The sequence below is a fragment of the Lynx rufus genome, unplaced genomic scaffold, assembly GCF_022079265.1.
Source record: "Lynx rufus isolate CCGP_SWC_20201006 ecotype Redwood Valley unplaced genomic scaffold, mLynRuf1.p SCAF_16, whole genome shotgun sequence".
In the NCBI taxonomy this organism is placed as follows: Eukaryota; Metazoa; Chordata; class Mammalia; order Carnivora; family Felidae; genus Lynx; species Lynx rufus.
Genome location: NW_025814830.1, coordinates 7,085,443 through 7,108,736, shown reverse-complemented (window position 1 = coordinate 7,108,736; position 23,294 = coordinate 7,085,443). Strand labels below are relative to the sequence as shown.

General features: G+C 54.4%; 1 protein-coding gene across 1 annotated transcript; it reads right to left on the bottom strand.

The window, feature by feature from the left end:
* Window positions 1-1,355: 1,355 nt before the first annotated feature.
* On the bottom strand, window positions 1,356-21,420 carry EML2 (EMAP like 2). Its single transcript, XM_047077822.1, has 19 exons — window positions 21,344-21,420; window positions 20,806-20,834; window positions 20,265-20,394; window positions 16,853-17,002; window positions 16,239-16,308; window positions 16,029-16,139; window positions 14,777-14,872; window positions 13,758-13,892; window positions 12,689-12,788; window positions 9,676-9,830; window positions 9,397-9,522; window positions 7,817-7,948; window positions 4,808-4,875; window positions 4,427-4,515; window positions 4,091-4,188; window positions 3,571-3,658; window positions 2,872-2,967; window positions 2,100-2,230; window positions 1,356-1,771 (listed from the first exon to the last, which is right to left on the bottom strand). The coding sequence occupies exons 1-19, from the start codon at window positions 21,361-21,363 to the stop codon at window positions 1,646-1,648; spliced, it is 1,950 nt and encodes a 649-aa protein (XP_046933778.1). The 5' UTR covers window positions 21,364-21,420; the 3' UTR covers window positions 1,356-1,645.
* Between the last annotated feature and the right edge of the window lie 1,874 nt (window positions 21,421-23,294).

The window sequence follows — 23,294 nt, the reverse complement described above, 5'->3', positions numbered from 1 at the left end:
ATATTTGCTATCTGGTCCGTTAGGGAGATGGTTGGCCAACCTCCAATTTAACTATTCTGTGGTGTGAGAAGTCAGGGTAGTGGTTGCTGTGGGGGGTGATGTTGGTGAGGGGGCCCAGGGGGACTTCCGGGGTGCTGGAGAGGTTCTGTTTATTCATCCGGGACCTGCCTGCATGGACAGGAACAGCCTGTGAATTCAGCAGACTATACATTGTTGATGAGTGTACTTCTCAGTATGTATGTTCAGTATCGATGAAAAGTCACAAATTTGCTCAAGGTTACAGACACTAAGATGAGAAGTCCCCAGGGGCGCCTGGGTGGCTCCGTCGGTTGAGCGTCTGACTTCGGCTCAGGTAATGATCGGACGCTCCGTGAGTTCGAGCCCCGCGTCGGCTCTGCGCTGACAGCTCAGAGCCTGGACCCTGCTTCACCTCTCTCCGCCCCACCCCTGCTTGTGCTGTCTCTGTCTTTCAAAAACGAATAAACAGTAAAAAAAAAAAAAATTAAAAAAAAAAAAGGTGAGAAGTCCCCAAAGAGAACCCTGACGCCGATATCTGAGTCCAGTGAATCTAGCTGGGCCCCTCCTGGCCCACCTAGTTTTCATGACCTGGCAGCTTCTTTTTATCATTTATGCTGGATAGAGCTGGGTTGCTGGCTCTGGCAACCCGGAGTCCTCACACCCCACCTCCCAGACATTTACACTGTCATCTGCCCACTTGCCTAAAAGGTTTCCTTGCCCTGCTTCAACCTGTGGTTCGGGTGGAGGTTTCCACTTCTCACACTATCCCACCTCCCTGGCCACAGGGATTGGTTTGGTCCCAGGCTGATCTTCACCCAAGTGGAGCCAATCAGAGCAGACCAACCAGCAGGCCAAGTTGATTGATCTGCAGATGAGCCAATCACAACTTTTCCCTGGGATTTTTTTTTTTTTTTTTTTTTTTTTTTTTTTTTGGATTGGAGGCCCAAGGCTGGTAGACGATGAGCTTTGAAGCTGCTGGGTGCCTTGTGTTCGTGGGGTGGAGGATGCAGGTTCCAGAGAAAAATGCTGACTTGCAAAAGGTCAGGGAAGGTATGGAAGGAGTATCCTGATTGCCCTCAAATCTTTGCTTCAATGGCCCTAGAGCCCGGAGGCACATCTGCCCTTCCCTATTTGGCAATGTGGGCCAACTGAGCTCTCTTTTGGTCCACGTTAGAGCCAGCTTGGTTTCTGTCAACCTCAAAGACCCATAAAGACCTAGGTAATGGTCCCCCATCACACTGTGATAGACACACACACGCCCTGCCCCATACACATGCTTAAAGACACTGAATCTGGGGACACACACACACACACACACACAGACCCTCGCACTCCACTTCAGTGCATGTGTCTTTATTTCTGGATGATATAAAAGAATAAACTTAAAAAAACACTCCAAACCAAACACCTTAATGGCTCCCCCAAAGCAATGTGACCCCTCTCCCCCCTCCCCGATAAATAGAGACTTCTGTCAGTCTACCCTCCCACCCCCATAACCCCCTCTGCTATAGACATACTCTGGTTATATATTACTCTACTCGGCAATAGACATCTCCCGAAAATAGAATTCCTGCCCCGTCACCTGACCCTATCCTGGCCCCATGTGCCCAGGACTCTCGTCCCCAGTTCAGACCACCCGCCACTGCAGCACACTGGTGTCCTTGCCCCCTGTGGTCAGGGCCACGCTGTCATCGCACAAGAAGGCCACATTTGTCACGTGGCTGCTGTGTCCGCCATATTTGTGGCTGAGGGCCTGTGACAGGGAAAGAGAGAAGTGAAAGAAGGCGATCTGTCTCGTTCCTGGCTGTATCCCCTGTGCCAGGCACATAGTAGGTGCTCAAGGAATATTTCTTGCATTAATAAGGATCAAACAACCAAAGCTCCCGGAATCGCAGACACTCAGAGCAGAGCGTTGGCACTCTGGACTCTGAAATTTACCGACTTTTAGGTTAAGAATGACCCTTGGGCTCAAGCCACTGCCCTCCTCGTACAGATGGGAAAGCTGAGGCCTGGAGAGTGCCGCCTCAGTCTTGCCCGCAGTGTTGTCATCCCCACCCTGCCAGCCCCCCCGGGGGACTCACTCGGGGCTGACAGCAGGGGTAACTAAACAGGTGCACTTTGCCAAAGTCATCAGCGGAAGCCAGCAGCTTCCCGTCATGGGAGCGGGCCACGGCGTTGATGTCGGTACCGTCGGCTCCCTCAGACCAGATCCCTGTGGGCGAGATGAGGGGTGGGTGGTGGTGAGCGGTCAGCCTGGGCCAGGGACCCCTGAGGTGAGCAGGCCCCAGCCCCGGGCTCCCTGCCTTTCTCCCAGCCAGCATGGCTTGTCGGCAGCCAGGGAGGAGAACTGGAATCATCTTTTGTAAATGTGTATCTGACCCTGGCCCCCCACCGCTCCAAACCCTTCTGTGGCTCCCTGGTGGCCTTGGAGAAGGCCTGGGCTTCCTGGCACGACCTCTGAACTCTGCCTGACCTGGTCTGCTACGCTGCTCCAGCCTTGTCCTCCCTAATGCTCCCCTTGAACTCCACAGCGATTTAGCCATCCTGCCTTCTTGGATTTCTCCAAATGCCAAGTTCTATGCCACCTCCAGGCTTTTCGTACAGGGTACGATTTCCTATCCTAGGGACTGCTTTCCTTCTTCACTGCTTCCTCATCCTCCAGGTCCAGCTTCGATATCCCCTCCTCCAGGAAGCCCTCCTTGACTCCCTCCCAGGCTGGGGACCAGATGCCAGCCCAGTCTACACCGGTCTCCCGCCCTGGGGATGACCAACAAGAGACTATGAAGACCACCAGAGAAGGATGTTGCTTGGAACCCCTGTTCTCAGTGGGACCTCCCCCATCCCAGAACTTACCAAACACCCCAAATCCCAGGACGCAAGTAGCAGTGGCCCATTCCACATTCCTCACAGCATCGACGCTAGTGATCTGCTTACAGGTAGCCGGGTCCCCTGGGGCAGAAAACAGGGGGAGGGGTTCAGAGCAGAAAGAACTGGGTCGCCTGGGTGGCTCAGTCGGTTGAGCGTCTGACTCTTGATTTCAGCTCAGGTCATGATCTCTCGGTTTGTGAGTTCAAGCCACACGTCAGGCTCTGGGCTGACAGTGGGAGCCTGCTTGGGATTCTCTCTCTCTCTCCCCGCGCCCCCACTTCCAATAAACTTAAAAAAAAAGAAAAGAAAAGAAAGAAAGAAACAATTACTGACTTAACCCATCCATTTTATAGTCAATGGGCACTGAGGTCTGAGACAGGAGGCTAAGGTCCTAGGGTTTATTCCACCTCTCCAGACTTGGCTGAGGGGACTAGATCCTGGGTGGTGACACCCCAAGCCTGAGCAGGGGCATCTGCTTAGAGACCTGTACCCCACCCATCCCACCAGGAAGGGGAGGCAATGGGAAGCCAGGAGGCCAATCAGAACAGCCCCTGAACACAGGAGCCAGAGGACGGAGACTTGAAAGCCCCTCCTCCCTTCCTAGAAGTCAGGGAAGTCTATGTAAATCGCACACGTAAATAGGGAGGCTGGAGGAGGGCCGCCTTCGGCTTTCAGAGAACTCACAGTACAGGATCTCGTAGTCCCCGGAGTTGGTGACGAAGCAGCTGCTGTCCTGGGCCCAATCCAGGTGGGTGATAAAACTGGAATGGCCCTGCGGAGGGGGAGGGAAGGGGTGGAGTTAGAGCTCAAGCGGGTAGGATTAGACCAGGAAAAGCGGAAGGCAAAATACACAGGTAGGGGGAGAACACAAGGGGGCTAAAGGAAGGATACACAGCCTTTGGAGCGTGGGGGCGGGGCCAGACTACCATGGGCGGGGCCAGACTGCGATGGGCGGGGCTAGACAGAAAGGGCTTAGAACACAGGGGGAGTTTAGAACGTGGGCAGAGCTAGACACAGAGGGGCTTATAACACGGGGGTGGGGGTGGGGGGTGGGGTAATGTGTGGGCGGGGCTATAAGACTCCTGGTTGTGATCAGGGCAGTCAGTAGAGTGTTGAAGCTGTGCTCCCTTGAAGTAGAAAATTGGTTAATTCTGCGGCCCCTGGTAGGGGTGGCGGCGCGGGCTGGGGGCCACTGCCCACTCACCGAGCACTTGCCCAGTCGGCTGACCTTGCGGCCGCCCTGGTCCACCGTGTACACGTACACCAAGTTGTCGTGGGAGCCCACGGTCAGGTACGCCCCGTCTGGGGGAGGGGGAGGGGGGGGCTATGAGGAGGCACCCAGGCTCTACCCCCTTCTCTCTCAGCTTCAGCCCCCGCCCCCGCTATGCCAGACTCCTCAGCTGTCCCAAGCTCCATCCCCGCTACAGTCCTAGACCGGCCCCTAGGCCTTGCCACATAGGTTCTACTCCTTCCCCCTGCTAGTAACTGAGCCTCAGTTCCCAGGCCTGGCTGCTCCAAGATCCAGCACCGGGCCGCTTACCTGGAGAGAAGCTGACCACTGAGATCTGCTCATTGCCATCTGTGTGGATAGCCACCAGGTCGTGGGTCTCCGTGTCCAGCAGCAGCCATCTTTAGGGAGAAGGCACGATTGGGGAGGGGGTGTGAGCTGATCTGGTGCAGCAGGGGGCTGAAGGGGGGGGGTCGGGGTCGGGAATCTGAGGGGCCTGAGCTTGGGACCCCAGAAAAGATTTGGGAGAGAGGCTGACTCCAGACGAATACTGAGAAGCAGTCTGGTGAGCACGCTGTTAATTGCAGACTCTGTGGGCTCTGGGGACACAGGGGAAGGGAGGTTTTGTCAAGGGACAGTTCTGGGAGGGGAGGGAGCAGAGAAACCCTCTGCAAATGCCCAGCTCAGCTTTACCTGCCAGTCACTGTGCCCACGGCCAGGACAGAGCCACTGGGGTGGAAACCAGCAGAGCGGGCAGGGTCCTGAGGGGAGAGAGAGGAGGCAGGGCTGAGAACTGGGGTCTCCGGCCTATCTGGCTATTCCCCTACCGCAGCCACAGACACCCCAAAACCATCCTCCAGTTTTTGTTTTTAAACCGTGTTCTTCTGGGTCTTTTTTTTTTTTTTTAATTTTTTTTTTTTTAACATTTATTTCTTTTTGAGATAGAGAGAGACAGAGCATGAACGGGGGAGGGTCAGAGAGAGAGAGAGAGGGAGACACAGAATCCGAAACAGGCTCCAGGCTCTGAGCTGTCAGCACAGAGCCCGACGCGGGGCTCGAACTCACGGACCGTGAGACCATGACCTGAGCCGAAGTCGGACGCCTAACCGACTGAGCCACCCAGGTGCCCCTGGGTTTTTTTTTTTAATATTAAAATTTTTCTTTTAAAACACATTTATTCATTTTTGAGAGACAGAATGTGAGTGGTGGAGAGGCAGACGCAGAATCTGAAGCAGGCTCCAGGCTTGGAGCTGTCAGCACAGAGCCCGACGCGGGGCTCGAACTCACGGACCGTGAGATCATGACCTGAGCTGAGGTCAGACACTTAACCGACTGAGCCACCCAGGCACCCCTTTTTAAAATATTTTTAAGTGTTTTTTTGTTTGTTTGTTTTTTGTTTTTGAGAGACAGAGAGAGCGAGCAGGGGAGGAACAGAGAGAGAGAGAGAGAGAGAGAACCCTAACCAGGTTCTGCAGGGTCAGCGCAGAACCCGGTGTGGGGCTCGAACTCACGAAACTGTGAGATTGTGACCTGAGCCGAAATCAAGAGTCGGTTGCTTAACCAACTGAGCCACTCAGACGCCCCCCAAACCATCCTCCTTTCCTGTGTCAGCTCAAACACAAAACAGTCCTGCTCTCACTGTGGACTCTAGATCCATTTATACTCCTGGTCTAAATTCTCACAGCTTTATTCATCTGTGACTTAGGTAATTTTCTAGAAGTGAGATTTTTTGGGACAAAGGATAGCCATATTTTGAAGGCTTTGGAATGATAATGCCAATTTGTTTTCCATAAGATTCTATCAACTCATTACCAGGCACGTCCAAGTGTCTGTTCCCCCACATCTTTATTAAACACCTGGCAAGGGGTATCACCACTTCTCGAACGTTGGGGACGTTTGGTTGGTGCGCAGGCAATAGAGCATCTTGGAATCAGACTCGGGTTCAAACCGGCTCTGACACTTCCTAGTTACGTGACACCAAATAACCTTCCCTGTCTGAGCCTCGGCTGCCTCATCTGGCCAATGGAGAACATCAACGTGTGCTCCCCGGGATTCTTCTAAAAACAAGACGTAAAACAAGACGTAAAAACAAGACTTACCAGCAAGCTGGTAAGTAAAATGGCTTACAGGCAGCACTCGACAACGGTTGGTTTGGATTAAAATCGCACCGTGATGATTTTTACCTTATCAAGCCTGTTTCCAAGTGGGGATCTGTCATCCCCACGGCCTTGTGGAGGTTGCGAGAAGTTGAAAGGACGAAGGGGGTAAAATGCTACACCAGTTTCTCTGGGCGCGGTCAACAGACTGCCGGAATCAGAAAAATCTACGGGAGCGCGTTAGAAACTGCAGGTTTCCGGTCCCAAACGCAGACCTCCTGAATCAGATTCTCTGTGGGTGGGGTTAAGAGTTCTGTGTCTCCTAGGCGGTTTGACGTCATAATGAGGATTATTATACGTGGCCCTCACAATTTCCAGAACATACCATCCCTGACTCAAAGTTCAAAGGCCATCAAGTGTCCCAGAATCAGAGGTAACCCTAGATTCCTTGAGCGAAGTCTCAAAGCGTGGTGTGGGGGATACGATGGAGTGACATTCTAGTGTCCCATACTGCACAGGTAGGGGAGCTTAAAAACTACACTGCCCAGAATCCCTTGCAGCTAGGGTCCCACTGGGATTTGGGTCTAACAATCCGTTGCGCTTTTGTTGGCTCTGGAAGACAGAAAGCAGAGGGCCTGCTCTTCTATTTCCGCTCATCATGGGGGCTGGGAAAGCAATGGCATTGGCTATGATCGTGAGCCGTCGCTGGCCTTAAGAGGAAAGGGCACACGGGCACCTGGGTGGCTCAGTCGGTTGAGCATCTGAGTGTTGATTTCAGCTCAGGTCACGATCTCACAATTCGTGGGTTCGAGGGATTCTTTCCCTCCCTCTCCCTCTGCCCCTCCCTCCCCTCCTCTCTCTCTGTCTCAAAAGAAATAAATAAACTTAAAAAAAAAAAAAAAGGCAAGTACACGGAGTATCAAGTATACAGTGCAAATGTAGCCAGCACTGGGTTGCTCTAGAGCAAGACCGTCTAACAGAAGCTTCTGCGATGCTGGAGACGGTCATTATCTGTACTTCCCAACATGGTGGCCACTAGATACACGCTTGAAACGTAGCTAGTGCAACCGGGGAATTGAATTTTTTTTTTAAGTTTGTTTATTTAGTTTGAGAGAGAGAGAGAGAGAGAGAGGATGAGCAGGGGAGGGGCAGAGAGAGAGGGAGAGAGAGAGAATCCTGAGCAGGCTCCATGCGGAGCCCGACTCAGGGCTCAAACCCTCGAACCTGGAGCCCGACTCAGGGCTCAAACCCTTGAACCCGTGAGATCGTAACCTGAGGCCGACACCAAGAGTCGGATGCTCAAACGACTAAGCCACCCAGGCGCCCCTGAATGCTTCATTCTATTTACATTTTAAAGTTAACTGAAGTGTGACGACCCGACCCACCCGTATTGACCAATGCGGCTCTAGAGACAGCCCTTGCAGCGACCACAGCTTCCCGCAGCTGTGACAATGGCATTCTCCTGACCCCGCCCTCCTGACAATGGCAGGGGCAGCGGCTCCCCTGGCAGATTGGTTTGGTGCCCTGAGCCCTGACATACGGAGACAGGCGCTTGTGTCAGAAAAGGGTGCCGAGCCCCCCCCCCCCCCCACCCCAGTCCCCTTACCTCGATGATCCTACTCCACAGGGGCCGGTGGGACTCCGCACTCCACAGATGCACCAGCTTATCCTGCCCGCACGTCACAAACTGTGCCCGGCTGGGGTGCGTGGCCAGACCCCACAGTTCTTCCACGTGACCCTGGCGGGAAGGGGAGACGGCAGCATGGAGCCCGCCAACCCGGGCCCTTTCCCCACCGAGCCTGGTCCCAGAAAGAAGTGCCAGGCCGGTCCCGGCGACACACTGGGGCCACAGGTGACCCGGGGAAGGCCCTTTCTCCAGTACGTCTGAAGGAGGCCGGGACTTGAGCAGACCCTCGCCCCGGTGTGTGGCTCGAGGTGAATGCTCCCCTTCTCTCCAGGCCTCTGCTGTCCAGTTTGCACAACGCAGGGCAAGAGACATGCTGGGTGGGAGCTGGAGCCTTGACCGGCTTGAATCGGGTGGTGTCCGGAAGGCTGTGGGCTCCCATGGAGGGCACCCAGCCTGGTGAATCTGACCTCAGCTCTCCCTTACGGACTGGACAGGTGCCCTCTCCCCGGATCCTCAGTTTAACCTTCTGTAAAATGGGGACATCGTTGTGCTCGCTTGAATCATGGATGGAAGGTGTTGAGGCTAGTACAAAGCGCTCGCAAAATGGAAGTGGCTGTTATTATTATCATTATTAATAACGTGTGCTAATAATACGCTGTTAAATAACAACGAACACTGATAATATAATTGTTGACGTTAGCATAACGATGCATGGTAATAAAGCTCTAACATATATTGACCTATTCATAATATAATCAACGATGTGTAATGTTGATGCTATTTTGGGGGGGTCTCTAAGGTCCCTTCTGGGAAATCCCTCTGATCCTGGTTTTCCTTCATGTTCCACGGAGACCAGAGCCAGAGGGAGATCTAAATGCAGCAGCATGGACTACAAACCCCCACGAAGATGGGTTCTGCTGCTGCACCGTTTCATAGAGGCACAGAGACTGTCATTCACTTGCCTCACATCACACAGCTAACCAGTAACAGGGCTGCGATCTCGATCCCAGGCAGTCCCGCTCCAGAATTCCTGTTCCTGACCATCCTACTATACAGCCCCTCGGCGGGGCGGTGGGGGGGGGGGGTGGGGTGGCGCTGGAGTGTTAACTGGGTGTGGATAGGGTTTTGGCACGCCAGGATGAAGGCGCGAACATGTGAGCTGCAAGAAGAAAAACAGGCCCACTCCGAAGGGCCTTCCCAGATCTCAGGAGGTGTGTGGCCCAAGGTGCATGTGGCCCAGGTGACAACCTGCCAGGACACTTACCAACAGAAATGGACACCACCCCTGATCAGCAGCACAGGGGGTGGCCCGGCTGCGGCGGGGTCCTGGGGACCCTCTGCTGTGCCAGCGGGTAACTCGTTGGCTGCTGGAGCAGGGGGGTTCTGGGGCAGGGGTCCTGGGACAGGGGTGGGTTTACGGGGTGGGAGCAGGTAAAAGGGAAGGTGAGTGGAGTTTGTCAGGCCAAGGGATGGGGTGGGGAGGTGAGGAGAAATGGAAGGAAGTGGGAAGAGAAGAGGAGAGAAATGAGGAGGAGGGCAGGTGCAGGAGAATCGCTCACCTGGACGAGCAATGAGAAGCCTGTGTGGACAGAGCCCTGCAGGATGCAGTTGCGGGTGGTCCCCACGTACAGCGTGTCTCCCCGACCCTCAGCCACAGTGCGCACCGGACCGAAGTCCTCTGGGACCTGAGGGTGAGGTTGGGGGCATATGAGTGTAGGGCACAGGCAGAGAAGGGGTGAGGGAAAACAAGCTGGGGAGAGGAGGGTCCATTAGGAGCTGGGGTGGGGGGGATGGGAGGAGGTCCCCTCACCTTCACACGAGGCTGTCCCCCTCCTCACCTCTACCTCCTGCAGCTTGCTGTAGTCGGAACCCCAAAGGACCACCCGTCGATCACGGCCCCCTCCGGACACCAGCGTCCCGTCCCGCAGGGCGCAGAGCCCAAACACACCGCCATCGTGGGCACCCAGCACCGCCTGTGTGATGCGGTTCCCACCTGTGGGGGCAAAGAGGGGTGGCCAGGGAGCAGGGATAAGCATGGGGGGAGCTGTCCCTGTACTGACCCCTGAAACACCTCCAACTCTCAGTCCTACATTCAACCACTCACTTACCTTTCTATCCACCCTTCCACCCACCTGCCCACTGCCCATCTATTCAAATACCTTATCATCCATCCATTAAACCATCTGACTAACATCTACCCAGTCACTTTTGATCCATCCACCCACTCACCCATTCATTCATCCACTCATCTACCTACTGGTCTGTTCGCCCATCTATCTACCTATCTACTCACCCACCCACTCACCCCCTCATCCATCCATCCACCCATCCAGTCCAATCCATCCATCCACCCACTTACCCACCCATCCAATCGATCCATCCATCCATCATCCGTCCATCCATCCCCCTATCTGATCATGTACCCACCCATCAATCTACCCAACCATCCATTGATCCATCCATCCATCCATCCTTCCATCCAAACATCCATCTATCCATCCATCCATCCATCCATCCATCCATCCATCCATCCCTCCCTCCATCCTCCCATCCATTCATCCATCCATCCATCCATCCATCCATCCATCCATCCATCCACCTATCTGATCATGTACCCACCCATCAATCTACCCAACCATCCATTGATCCATCTATCCATCCATCCTTCCATCCAAACATCCATTCATCTATTTATCCATCCATCTATCCATCCATCCACCCACCCACCCACTTACCTACCCATCCAATCGATCCATCCATCATCCATCCATCCATCCATCCATCCACCCACTTACCCACCCATCCAATCGATCCATCTATCCATCATCCATCCATCTATCCACTTGCCCACCCACCCATCCAATCCATCCATCCATCCACCTATCTGTGTACTGATCCACCCACCCATTCATCCACCTCTCATCCATCTGTTCACCTCTTTCATTCAACTACTCATTCACCAGTCAATCCATCCTTCTACCCAAACATCCACCCATTTTCCAATCCATCTACCCATTCACCCTGTCAATCTAATCATCCATTCATTCATCCGTTAACCCATCCAATCAACAACTGTGTAACCAGCATTTATTCTGGGCCCAGCTTCATGCCGGATGATACTGGGAACACAGTGGTGACCAAGACAACCTCAGATCTTGCCGTCACAGGGTTCACAGTCCAATTTCAGAAACAGACCTATTACCAGTCAATGACAACCCAAGGTGGTTGGGGCTAGGACAGGGAAAGCCAGGAGCCCGTGGGATCCCATAGAAGATACCCAGCCTGGTAGGTCAGGGAGGGTTTCCTGGAGGAGGAGACAGCTGAACAAGGATCTGAAGGATGAGTAGAAGTCAGCTAGGCCAACAGAGGGTGGAAAAGGGCTGCATGCAGAGGGGACAATGTGTGTAAAGGGAAGAGAGCAAGAGCATGAGTTATTTAGAGAACTATAGAAAATCTGGTTTGACTTCATGTAACATGCAAGGGGCAAGGGAAGGCAGGGCCAGACCACACAAGGTCTTAGAGGCCTCAGTGAGGAACCTGGGCCTTGTCCTGAGGGAACCAGGGAACAATGGTAGAGCTTGGCAAGGGGAGAAAAGGGTCAGATTTACACTGGGTTCTGGAATTTGAGGAGGCAAGATAAATAAAGGCCAAGGACCAGGAAGGAGGCTGGGGCAGGGACTCAAAGGAACAGTCCTCAACTCAGATGTGGTGCCACACGTCCACTTATCATTCTGTCCACTTGTCTTTCCAACCACCCCACCACAGCCCTATGGGATGGACCCAGTGATGGGTCTGGGGATATGGAAACGAATCAGACCCAGTCTCTGCCCTCAGAGAGCTCACAGTCTGCTGGAAAAGACACACTGTCAGTTATTCAGAGCTTATTCTCAGCTGTGTAATTTCAAGGGAAGCTCTGAGCCAGCCAGGTGCCCCATGAGCCTGGGGCTTCTCATCTGTGAAATGGGAGTAATATTCAGTGCACCCTTGACTTAGGAGCATAATGTACGTGAAAGCAAACGTTCCCAGGCCAAAACGACTCACTGATTTGTTCATGCCATCCATCTGCTGGGACAACCCATTCTTTGCTTGATTCATCATTCACCCAAAGGCTAGAGCAAGCTTGTATTCACCCCATTAGCGTTTGCTGGGACAATACATTAATCCGTTGGTTGGGACAACCATTTATTCATTTCTTCATCCATCCATTTGGCTAGAACAATCAACTCTTTTACTCACTCAGCAATCAATCTACTTCCTGGAACACTCCATTCTTCGTAATATATTAATCCATTGGCTGCGGTAACCATTCATTCGTTCATTCACTCATTCATTCAGTCATTGCTTTATAGATCCACTTCCTGGGAAAAGACCTCTTCATTTATTAACCCCAGCATCCGTCATGGGGACAACCATTCATTCATTCAGTTGTTCACTCACCCAATCATTCACCATTAAGGAGGCCAGTACATTCACTCATTCTTCCACTTACTGAGTAGGACAGCCCCTTCATTCATTCATTGCCTTATTCATTGATTGCTCTGGGACAAACCACCTCTCCATCCACCCACCCACCCACCCATCCACACACAAGTGGGTTAACCATTCAATTCACTTATAATTCAAACTTGATCCCCACCACAGGATTTGCAGAGGACAAGGGTGGGGAATAAGTCAAGATTTCATGGAGATGGGGATACTGGAGCCGAGCCTTGAGGGGGATATAGGAATTAGACAAGTAAGGATTTAGCCTGTTTTATCATACATTCCATACAAGCTCGGTCAGAGGAAGGCTTGACCAAAGGGGGTTCGGGAGGGCTGGCTTGGGTACCAAACAGGTGGAGTGAAACTGACCTTTGCCCCAGACATAGAGGTTCCCCCCCGAGTCCCCGGTGACCACATCGCCACCCTCCAAAAAGGTCACACACAGCACATACTTCGGTTTCTCGTGTTTCTAAGGTGGGAGAGAAAGGGAAGGTGTCAGAAGGTTGCTGAAGCAGAGAGCCTCCCAGAGCCCACCCACCATCCAAGACCGTGGTCAGGGGATCCCCGCCATGATGTCGGGTATGAGGCCCATTGTGGGGCACCCCCATCTCCAACCCGCCTCCGTGCACTGCTCATGTAGCCTAGAGCTTCTGACCACATTGTCTCCCTTGCTTACCCCTGGAAGCACTTCCTGCCTCCTCTCTTCACTTTTCTTCTCTGTCCTTTCTCTGCCCCTGGGTCCCCCCTCTCTCTGTCCCTGGCTCTCCCCTGTCTCTGTCCCTGGATTCCCCCTCTCTCCATCCCCGGGTCTCCCCTGTCTCTGTCCCTGGGTCCCCCCTCTCTGTCCCTGGGTCTCCCCCTTTCTGTCGCCACTCTCCCCCACTCTCCCCCTGCACCGTCTCTCCTCCCCTTTCCTTGCCCATCCTCTATCTCTATGTCGCTCTCTCTGCATCTCCCCACCCTCCCCTCAGTATCTCTGTCTCATCTTCACCTATGCCTGGTGTCCTCCGGGCCTCCCTTTTTGGGGTGGAAGCTCCAGTTCTCACCCACGGCAGGCGAGCCCTGGCAGAGGGGCCCCTGCACCTTCTCTCCCAGACCCTCTGCTTCCCGCTCAGTGTCTGTTTGCCTCGATGCGCATCTCTTTCAGCCAGTTGGCCTCTGACCTCCGTGTTTTTCCACATTATGGCCAAGCACAGTACTGCCTATTGAGTATTTACTATCTGCTAGGAGCTACTATGGTCTTCATCCGCTGAATCCTCACAACTTTAGACAGTTGAGGATGATCCTCATGGTATGGGATAAGGAAACTGAGGCCCCAGCAGAAATTCGGCATCCTCATAATCTGGGACCCTCTGGGACGCTCTGTTTTGTTGTCTGCCCGGGTGTCCCTACCTGTCTCCTTCAGGGCCAGCCTGTCCCCGCACCCCGGGGCACTCACCTCAAAGAGGCCCTGCCGTTTGCTCAGGCTGCCCCCCTCCAGACTCCAGAAGTAGATGTGGGATTTTCCGCAGGTGATGAGCACGGTGGGGTCTGTGGGGTGGAAGGTGGCCACCAGCACGGCCTCGTTGGAGCACTTTGGAGAGTGGGGGAGATTCAGAATGAGGACCTCAAAGCCACTAGGGCCACCCTGTGTAGGACCGCCCTATACAGCTGCATGAGTTGTGCACTGCACAACCTACTTGCCTGTGTCTTTACTATACAGGCAAGCTAAAATACTGAAGGCAGGGCCGGCCAGCAAAGCGTTACTGCCACCTTTATCAACATGACAGCAGATCTTGGAGAGCCTCAACTCTGCATCAAGTGCTGTGCTGAGTACTTTATCCATTAACTGCTGTACTCCTCAAAGCGCTCCGTGAGGTACGGCTCATTAGCGCTCCCCGTTACAGGTGAAGTGAGGCGCAAAGAGGGGAAGTCACTTGCCTTAGGCCACACAGCCAGGTAAGAGTCAAGTCCAGAATTAATTCACATAGGTCTGACTCCAGAGCCCAGCCTCCCAACTACTAAGTCTCTGTCCACAAACTGTGGGCCCCAATCCGGAACGTAGGTCTCCAAAATAGGCACATGACCTTGGGCAAGTAGCTCTCCCCTCTACCATGCCTCAGATTCTTCCCTAGAAGTCAAGCCACCACCCAGAGATGCAAGTCAATGTCCTGGATGTCACAAGGCTACAGTCAGTAGCTGCCTTGCATCGACCTTTTTGTTGTGCCTGGTCTAGCCACCCCACATCCCAACATCAAAGCCAAGGCCCTACTAGGAAGATGCTACCATTATCCCCACTTTACAGACGAGCAACCGAGGCTCAGAGAGGGCAAGCCGCTTGCCTGAAGTCACACAGCGACCAAATGGCAAAGCTTGGCCTTGAATGTGAGTGTGTCTGATTCCAGACTCCTAACCACAGAGATCCAGCCAGTTCCACAGAGGCACCCCAAGGAGGCGGGGTGAGAACGGTCACCCCACCTTGCCATCCACCACCTTGGCCTCCTTGGCCCAGTCCCACACGGAGAGCATGTGATCGTTCGATTCGTCCACTGCACAGAGCAGGTTGCCTCCATTCTAGAAGGAGGAGAGAGGAGGGGGAGTGGAGAAGGGGGGTCAGGATCCACCCCTTCAACACTCTGCCCACACAGGAACTTCCCACTCAGGTCTGTTTTAAGATTTTCAAAGCTCCTGGCCCACATTAGATGAAACACATGCAAATACACTCCCCGTCCAGCAGCCATGTACACATCTTAAAGGGCTTCTAGAACTTTCCTTTTGAAATGACTCCTCCCTAAGAAATTCATCTCATTTACCCTCAGTTACTGTTTCTCTGCAGGAATCCTGAAACCATCTAATCTGCATTTTTATATGAAAATGACTTTATGCACACAAAATGAAATGACTTTTATGCACACAAAATGAAACAACCGAATTACTAAAATGTTGGGTGTTCACACCTTTGGTGAAACAGGTTAATTTTGATTTTGCAGGATTCCCTCCTCCCCGTACACACACACACACACAGAGTCAACAAAGTAGCTTTTCTCCACCACTCCCCACAATGCCCTCAAAGATCTCCTTAGGCCTCAGAAAACCTGTGAGGCTCTAGTCCCGTGCTTCTTGGTTTTTATTCCTCAATCCATTGCTGATCAATACTTTGGTAAAATACATTTTGATAAAAATGTGAAATAGGATAAAAAAAAAAAAAGCCCACCCATCACAGACTAGGATGTTGCAGGAAATAGAAATTGCTCTGCAAATTCCTGAAGGCTTACTCTCCATTTCTGGGCTTATCTCGCCCAGACCTGCCACCACCCATCCTGCCGACACCCATCTAGGCTGGACCAGGGAACCACAAGGCCTTACAAGGACCTTTCGCAAAGGAAAGTCGGTGCCAATAATAACGCAACCAGCATGACCAGTCACCGAGGAGTTTGGGGGCAATCAGGACACGTGGGTCCCCTTCATAAGGGCTAAGGGAGCAGCCCTGTAAGGTCACCAAAGGTTGGCCTGCAGGGCGGGCAATTCTGCAGGGGGCGTGGCCTATACCTGTGCCGTCACAATTAAGGCATGCCCCCTCCCCCATCCCAAAGCGGGGCGCGCGCGCGTGTGTGTGTGTGTGTGTGTGCGCGCGCGTGCGCGCGCGCGCGCGCGCGCACCCCTGACTTTGGAGGAGGTACTCCTGACTTTGGAGGAGGGGACAGGCGAAGGGTCCCCGCACAGGACTTACAGATTTGGAAAAGCCCACACAGCACACAGCTCTGTCAAACATCCCCAGGCCCAGCACGTGTAAGGTGGAGAGGGAGACTGAGTCCCAAATGCGCACGTGGGGGGGTAGTGGCTGCAAGGAAGAAAGAGGCCTGTTACCTGGGGGGCCTGGCTGTCTGCCCCCACCATCACCCCACCCCAGTCTCTGGTCCCTCCTCCTCCAATCTGTTACCTTCCCCTCCTTAGAGGTGCCTGCCACCTGTCCAGTGGCAATGGTGACCATATCAGGGTGGACAGCCAGGCTGAGAAAGGAGACAGATGGACAGGGCTCAGTGGGAGGGATGGGGCTCAAAGGGGGGCCCAGGACTCCTCCTCCCTTAACAGGCTGAAGTCACAATGCCTGGCTATTCATCCCACAGGTTGGTTGAGTGAGTTATTTAGCCAATAAACATCGATTTAGTCCTTCTGTAACAATAAGGGGCTACTCTCCAGGTACCCAGCCCCGGAAGCAAGACTCCGTCCTGGGGCCTCTTAACTCAAATGCCCATATGGCTCAGGACTGTACCCAAGTGGTGGCCAGGGGAGCACAGCCATCAAAAGGGGCTGTCGCTGCCTGGCTCCCACCCTGTTAGGATCATCTGGGGCGCCAGCTAGGAGTCTCCGAAAAGAAGTGAAAAATCCAGGCATGTAAGTGAATTCACCGACCTTTAAAATACTGATGATCAGTCCACATTTTTTTCCTGAATTCAGCCAGTAGGCCAAGCAAAGGCCTGGCCACAGCCACCTACCTGCCCCCCCTCCCCCCCCCACCCTCCGCCTCCAAGAGTGGCCCCTCCCAGGCCTCACCATTTGATGTCATCATTGTGGCCCAGGTAGTGGCGCTGCCTATGCTCCTCCACACTGTACAGCACGGCCACGGAGGCCACAAAGTACACTATCTCCCCCGTGGGCAGCAGGTAAAGGTTGGCCCGGCAGTCTCGGCCTCGGTAGCCATAGCTGGAGATGCCCGGGGGCCGGTTAAGGAGCCTGTTTTGCATCGCACGTGCCAGCTCAACACCTGCAGTGAGGTTTTCCTGATTCCACTCAGACCCCGTCGGGGGGGGGGGGGGGGAGAGGGGCGGTTGATGGTACCCCCCCCCCCCTTAATATATCCACCAAAATATTAACCCCCGTGGGGCACCCGGGTGGCTCAGTTGGTTAAGTATCCGACTTTGGCTCAGGTCATGATCTCCCGGTCTGTGAGTTCGAGCCCCGCATCGGGCTCTGGGCTGACGGTTCAGAGCCTGGAGCCTGCTTTGGATTCTGTGTCCCCCACCTCTCTCTGCCCCTCCCCCGCTCGTGCTCCGTCTCGCTCTCTCAAAAATAAATGTTAAAAAAAAAAAAGTTTTTTAAATATTAACCCCAAGAACCTGTGACTATAACCTTCCTTGGAAAAGGGAGTCTTTGCAGATGTAATTAAGGATCGAAACATGAGATTATGCTGGATTATCTGGGTGGGGCCTAAACCCAATGTCGAGTACCCTTATAAGAGACAGAGAGGAAAAGACACCGAAGGTCACAGGGGTGTAGGTAGGACCCACATGAAAATCAGAGGTTGATTGGAGTGATGTGGTGTGGCTATAAGCCAAAGAACCCCAAGGACAGCCAGCAGCCATCAAATGCTAGGAGACATAGATCAAATTCTCTGCCAGAGCCTCTGGAGGGAGGGCGGTGGGCCTGCTGGAACCTTGACTTTGGGCTGGGAGAGAAAATCGTTCTGTTTTAAGCCACAGAGTTTGTGGCGATTTGTTACAGCAGTCACAGAACGGTAATACAACCCCCCCCCTTCCCTCCAGAAGGGTCCTGTTAACACTAAGTTAGCTCACATCTGCTCAGAACCTCCCCATGAGTTCCATCTCAGAGCAAAAGTCAAAATCCTTATGAAAGCCCGGGCACGAGGTCTAGCCTGACCTGGGCCGGATTCCTCAGTCCTCAGTCAGGCTCCACTCCCACTGGCCTCCTGCTCTCTGTCCTCACCTCAGGGCCTTTGCACCTGCTGTTCCCCCTCACCTGAGTACTCCTCCCCCTCAACTCTCCATGGCTCCCTTGCCTCCTTCAGGTCCCTGCTCAACTGTCAGCATCTCAGAGAGGCCTTCCCTGCCCATTCTACTTAAAACTGCAAACTCATGCACTCTCACTGCCCCCCCCCCCCCGCTCATATTTCTGTCACACACTCATCAGAATCCCACACGGTTTAACTTGGTATAACACGGCCTAACTGTCTCTCCAACTAGAGTATCTCCTCCGGGAGGGCAGGGATCTTTGTCCATTTTGTTCACTGCTCTATCCCTGGAGTCCAGTGCCTGGGACTGAACAGACATAGGAATTCAGTATCTGATGAAGGAATGGCTGACACCCCCCCCCCCCATTCAGAACTTTCTGTGGCTCCTCCCGCTGGCCTGCCTGGCCCCTTCCTGGCCCCAGTAGGGCTTCTGCCCTCCTGTGCTCTCTGATCTTGGAGTTCCTCAAAATGCCAAGATCTTTAGTCCAGGCCTTGGCACTAGCCTTTCCCTCTGCCTAGTACATTCTACCTGGTCACCTCCTCGGAGCGGCCCTCATGCTCACCTCCTCCTCCGGCCTCATGTCACTTAATAATTGCCTGGTTAATTTGTTAACTGTCGCTATTTCCCAATGAGGCTGTGTGCTCCCAGGTGGCCAAGACTGGGCTGTTTCATTCACTCCTATAACTCCTCCTCTGGGAAGCCCTCCGTGACCCCCAGGGCTGGGGCAGTTGCCCTTCTGGGTTCCCCCATCCCAGCCCTGCTCACTGTGGATTATCACTATCAAAGAGTCTGTCCCCACACTCGACTAGGGGCCCTAGGAAGGCAGGCTGTCATGATGACCCCTGGGTGCCCAGCTCGTGGCCCCAGATGTTCAGAAAATATCTGAATGAATGCTGCCATATGGGTCTCGACCCCACAGAAATGGTCCCGCCCTGCCGTCATTTCAGAGATGGGGCATCCGAGGCCCACACTGAGTTTTGCAGTCTCAGCGGACCCAGCCTGGCACAACAGCTTAGTGTGCTTTGATTCTCATAGATGTTTCCGGCTCTCTCGAAAAGACTCTGGGCTCCAATATCCCTGCCTCCACTAGAGCGGAAATCAAGGCCGAAAGAAGAGGACGGGGCCTGGGTCCCTAGGCTGCTGATCTGGAAAAAGCGTGGGCCACGGAGGCAAGAGTTCTTGCCCCAGAACTGGTCTGACTCCCGAGGACAAGGCTCAGTCCTTTCCTTTGGACTCAGCTTTGTCATCCAGACAGTGAAGGCAGCAATTGCCAAGCTGCAGGCGTCAGAGGGCTCTAGGAGGCCACGGGTTGTACAAATACACTCTCAATGCTACAAAAGAGGAGGATAGTTATCATTCACCGTATTTACACATAAAACCATTTAGAATGGCGCCTGGCATCTAAGTCCTCAATAATGAGCAGTTATTCTTTGATCAGTTCCTGTTTATGGGGCACACGTCATGAGCTCAGCACCTTTATACCTCCTTTCCCGGCACTATGAATCTGAAATCCTGAAACCCATTCTTCAGAGGACGCGGCTGAGGCACAGAGAGGAGAGGTGATTTGTCCAGGATCACACAGCCCAGCTGGGCTGGAGTTTCAATCCAGGTCTGCCAGGCTCCAAAGACGGGGCCCTTAACCATTTCCAACTTCTTCTGTTTCTCAGATACACCTAGGTCGCTCCGGCCACAGAGCCCTCATACCTGCCATGCCCTCTGTCTGGAACATTCTCCTCCTAGCTCTTCCTATGCTGGCTCCCAACTGTTCAACTCACAGCTCAAATGCCCCCTCCTCAGAGAAACACAGTGACTATTCCCACATGACTTTAGGTTCCTGTGTTCCCAGCATTTATTACTTAGCTGGAATCACCGTGTTTATTTAATCACAGGCTTCTGTTATCATCTCTCTCTTCTCCTTTAGAAGGTGAGCCCCAAGTGACCAGGGCGGGACTGTAGAGGAGAATCTGACATATGGAAGGCACGCAGCAAACATCTGCTACTTTAGTGCATCGTAAAAAGGTCATTTCAACTAACCTGCTTTCCTCGGCACCGTCCTGACCCCAGGGTCATCCTGACCCCTCAGGCCACAGGGGCCTGCGAGTGTGATTCAGTGCAAAGACCCTCTCTCCCGCTGAAGTCCCCTACCAGAAGGGTGTTGGTCTCTTCCAGACTGGGGGATGAGGGGCAGGGAGGAAGGGATTACAGCAAAAGGATACACCCAGTCCAGCTTGAGCCGGCTGGAAGGCAGCTCAGAGCGCGCGTCGAGGCTGTAGGTGGGCGCCAGCTCGGTGGGAATCAGCATTGGCACAGGGCGCCCCCTCAGGAACATTTTCACGGAGCCCTCCTCTGCCAGGACACCCCCAGAGGTCAGGCGCCGCCACCAGCCCACACCCCAATTCCCTCTCCCCTTCAGGCTTCACTCAACAACAACACCAAAAATGCATGGAGGGGCACCAGGGTGGCTCAGTCCGTTAAGCGTCGGACTTCAGCTCAGGTCATGATCTCCTGGTTCACGAGTTCGAACCCAGAGGCAGGCGCTGTGCTGACAGCTCAGAGCCTGTTGCCTGCTTCAGATTCTATGTCTCCTTCTCTCTCTGCCTATCCCCCGCTTGTGCTCTCTCTCTCAAAAATAAAGATATAAAAAAAAATTTTTTTAACGCATGGGGAAACTGAGGCCAGAGAGGCAAAGGCTCAAATAGCCACGTCTCCTGACCTCCAGCAATCCCCAACCAAGCTCCTCCCCCTCTCCCCACTCACCCATGCTGAAGATAACTTCTTTGGTTTTGCTGTCAGGAAAGGGGAAGAAAAAGCGCCCTAATTAGCAGACGGGTCTGAAAAGGGGAGAAACCACTCCCCTACCCCACCGCTGCCCGGAGGTCTCTGATGAATAATGGGGGCCGAGTAAGAGGCGGAGCGCTGCCTCTCTGCAGGCCGTGTGCTTTGCTCGGTTGATCTTGCAGAGCCTAAGACACAGGCCCAGAGAGGCAGTGATCGCCAAAGATCACACAGCACGAAGTGGCAGGGACGCGATCCTGGAAGACGGGAGTCACCAGGGACCCCTCCCACCTACTCAGCACGGCTCTCCCAGAGCTCCCCACCCCCAGTCCCACGGTGCCCCAAACTTCAAGCAGCAAGGGAAGCCGAGAAGGTTTAAGGGAAGGGGCGTGTCTCCACATTCCCTTCGCCGGCGGAAAGGGGTGATAGTCGCGGACCCGGGTCCCTGGCGAGGGTGGGGGGAGCCCCGGATCCAGGCCCCGGGAGTGCAGGGAGGAGGGGGTCTGCAAGAGGGTCTCACCCAGCTCCAAAGCTACTCATGGCGGCGGCTGGCGGAGCTTCGGAGCCGGGGGTGGAGCCGGGACGGGCTCCGCCGCTTCCGGCCCTGGGAGGCGCCCGCGCCGCCGCGCCCTGCCCCGCCCTCCGCGGCCGACCCCGGGAGCCGGCCGGTCATTCTGGGTCTCAGATCCCGGGCCGTGGGGTCCTGATACCAGGCTCTTTTGGGGGTGGGGGTGGGGGTGGGGGAGAGTGTTGTTTGAGAACAGGACTAGGGGGCGTGTCTGCCTGAGTTCAAACCCCAGCCCTGCCACTTGCTAAGCAGTGTGGACAAATTGCCCGACCTCTGCCTCGGTTTCCTCCTTTTAAAAATGGGGGTAATAAGAGTACCCACCTCGCGGGGTGATTGCGAGGATTATATTGGTTAATTCATGTCAAGTGCCTGGAGTAGTGCCTAGTACATAGCGTCATGGACGGGTTTGCTATTATTTGAGTGGGGTTGAAATGTGTGGTTTTTGACCCAGTTCCTGCCTTAGTTTAGCCCCCAAGCCCACTGCATCTAGACTCTATCGTTAGGTTTTTACTCTGCCCTGGGCTTCAGGGTGGTCCAGCCTCCAGAGAATTGACCACGCCCCACATTCTGACCACACCCACCTCCCCCTTCCGATCCGTCCCCAGAGTTGACACCTCTCCTGATAATTGACTGCCCCTCCCCGGCCCTCTCCGCGCCTCGGGTCCCGCCAGGCATTCTGACTACGACCACTTTACAGAAATCCAGTCCCTGAGTTGAGTCTGTTCAAGGCCTCCAGGTTGGCCCCGCCTCCTGGTATTTGACCACGCCCCCTGTCGCCCCGCCCCGTCTCTGACAAGCCACCAGCCGGTATCGAGCCCAGTGACCCCCACCCCAGGTTCTGATTCTACCCAGGCTAACACTCTGGTCATGCCCTCCAATTCCAATCATGCCCCCCCCCAATTCCCCTATTCCCTGCAGAAACTCCCTTGAAGCTTCTGCCCTGGCCCCACCCCTGAGACCCAACAGGGACTCTTTTACTTAATGGCCACGCCCACAAGCCTGGCTCCTCCCTCAATTTCCACTCTGGCTCCACCCAAAAGACCCTAACCATTCACTTCCCCGAAGTTCTAGTCCAGCCCCTTAAGGCTTGGCCACACCCCCCAATGCTGGCAGAGCCCTTGCGGGCCTTCCTCTAAGCCCGCGCTCTCTTAAGACTGGTCCCTCCAAGCCTCGGCACTGTCCCCGCATTCTGAACTAGATGACCTCGCCCTGCGGTACCACCTCGTGGCCTGGGGCATCACCCGAATTTCCGCATCCCCTCTTCCAAACCAAACTGGTGTCCTGGCCTCACCCTCTGTGACAGGACCCCCACCCCAGACACCTACCCTTCCTTTTTGGCGCTGCAATTGCTGCTAGAAGATGTGGTGCGGCTGCGGGGGTCCTCGCGGCGCACCGAAGCCAGGCGCTCTGGTGACAAGTAGCGGCGGGCACTACGAAGAAAGAGCACGTTGTTAGGGCGGAGCCTGTGAGGTTAGCAGGCCAGTGTAAGAGGAGGGCGAGAACCTCCTCGCACTTGCCATTGCTGGAGTTCGGGCCCACGAGCCCATCCCTCGCCATATAAACAGCCTCTGTCTCCCATATGGTCTTGGAGGAGGCTAGAGATCCAGGCTTCCGTGCCTTACCTGCGCCCAGAGGTCGCCTCCTTCTTGGGGGAGGATGGAGAGGTGGCATAGCCGCCCACGCGCCTCGGGGGTCCCGCGCCATTGAGGGGGGTCCTGGTGGGAAGGCCTTTCAAGAGCTGACACACTGGAGGACGGGGTTCCGGGACAGAAGTAGTGAGTGCGAGGTCCGGGTCCCGACGTCTCCCCATCTCATCCCTCCAGTCTAGCAAAGATACCTGAGGCCGTGGTGCCTAAGCGTGGAGGCGCCCGGCCCTTGGGGGTGCCCCTCGCGCGCAGCGCAG

Coding starts and splice junctions, on each gene's coding strand:
- EML2 (XM_047077822.1), bottom strand. CDS start 21,363: ATGAGTAGCTTTGGAGCTGG. Junction 16,309..16,852: donor CACAATGATGACATCAAATG/GTGAGGCCTGGG, acceptor CTCCTTTCTCAG/CCTGGCTGTCCACCCTGATA. Junction 9,523..9,675: donor GCAAGCTGCAGGAGGTAGAG/GTGAGGAGGGGG, acceptor CCTCACCCTCAG/GTCCCAGAGGACTTCGGTCC.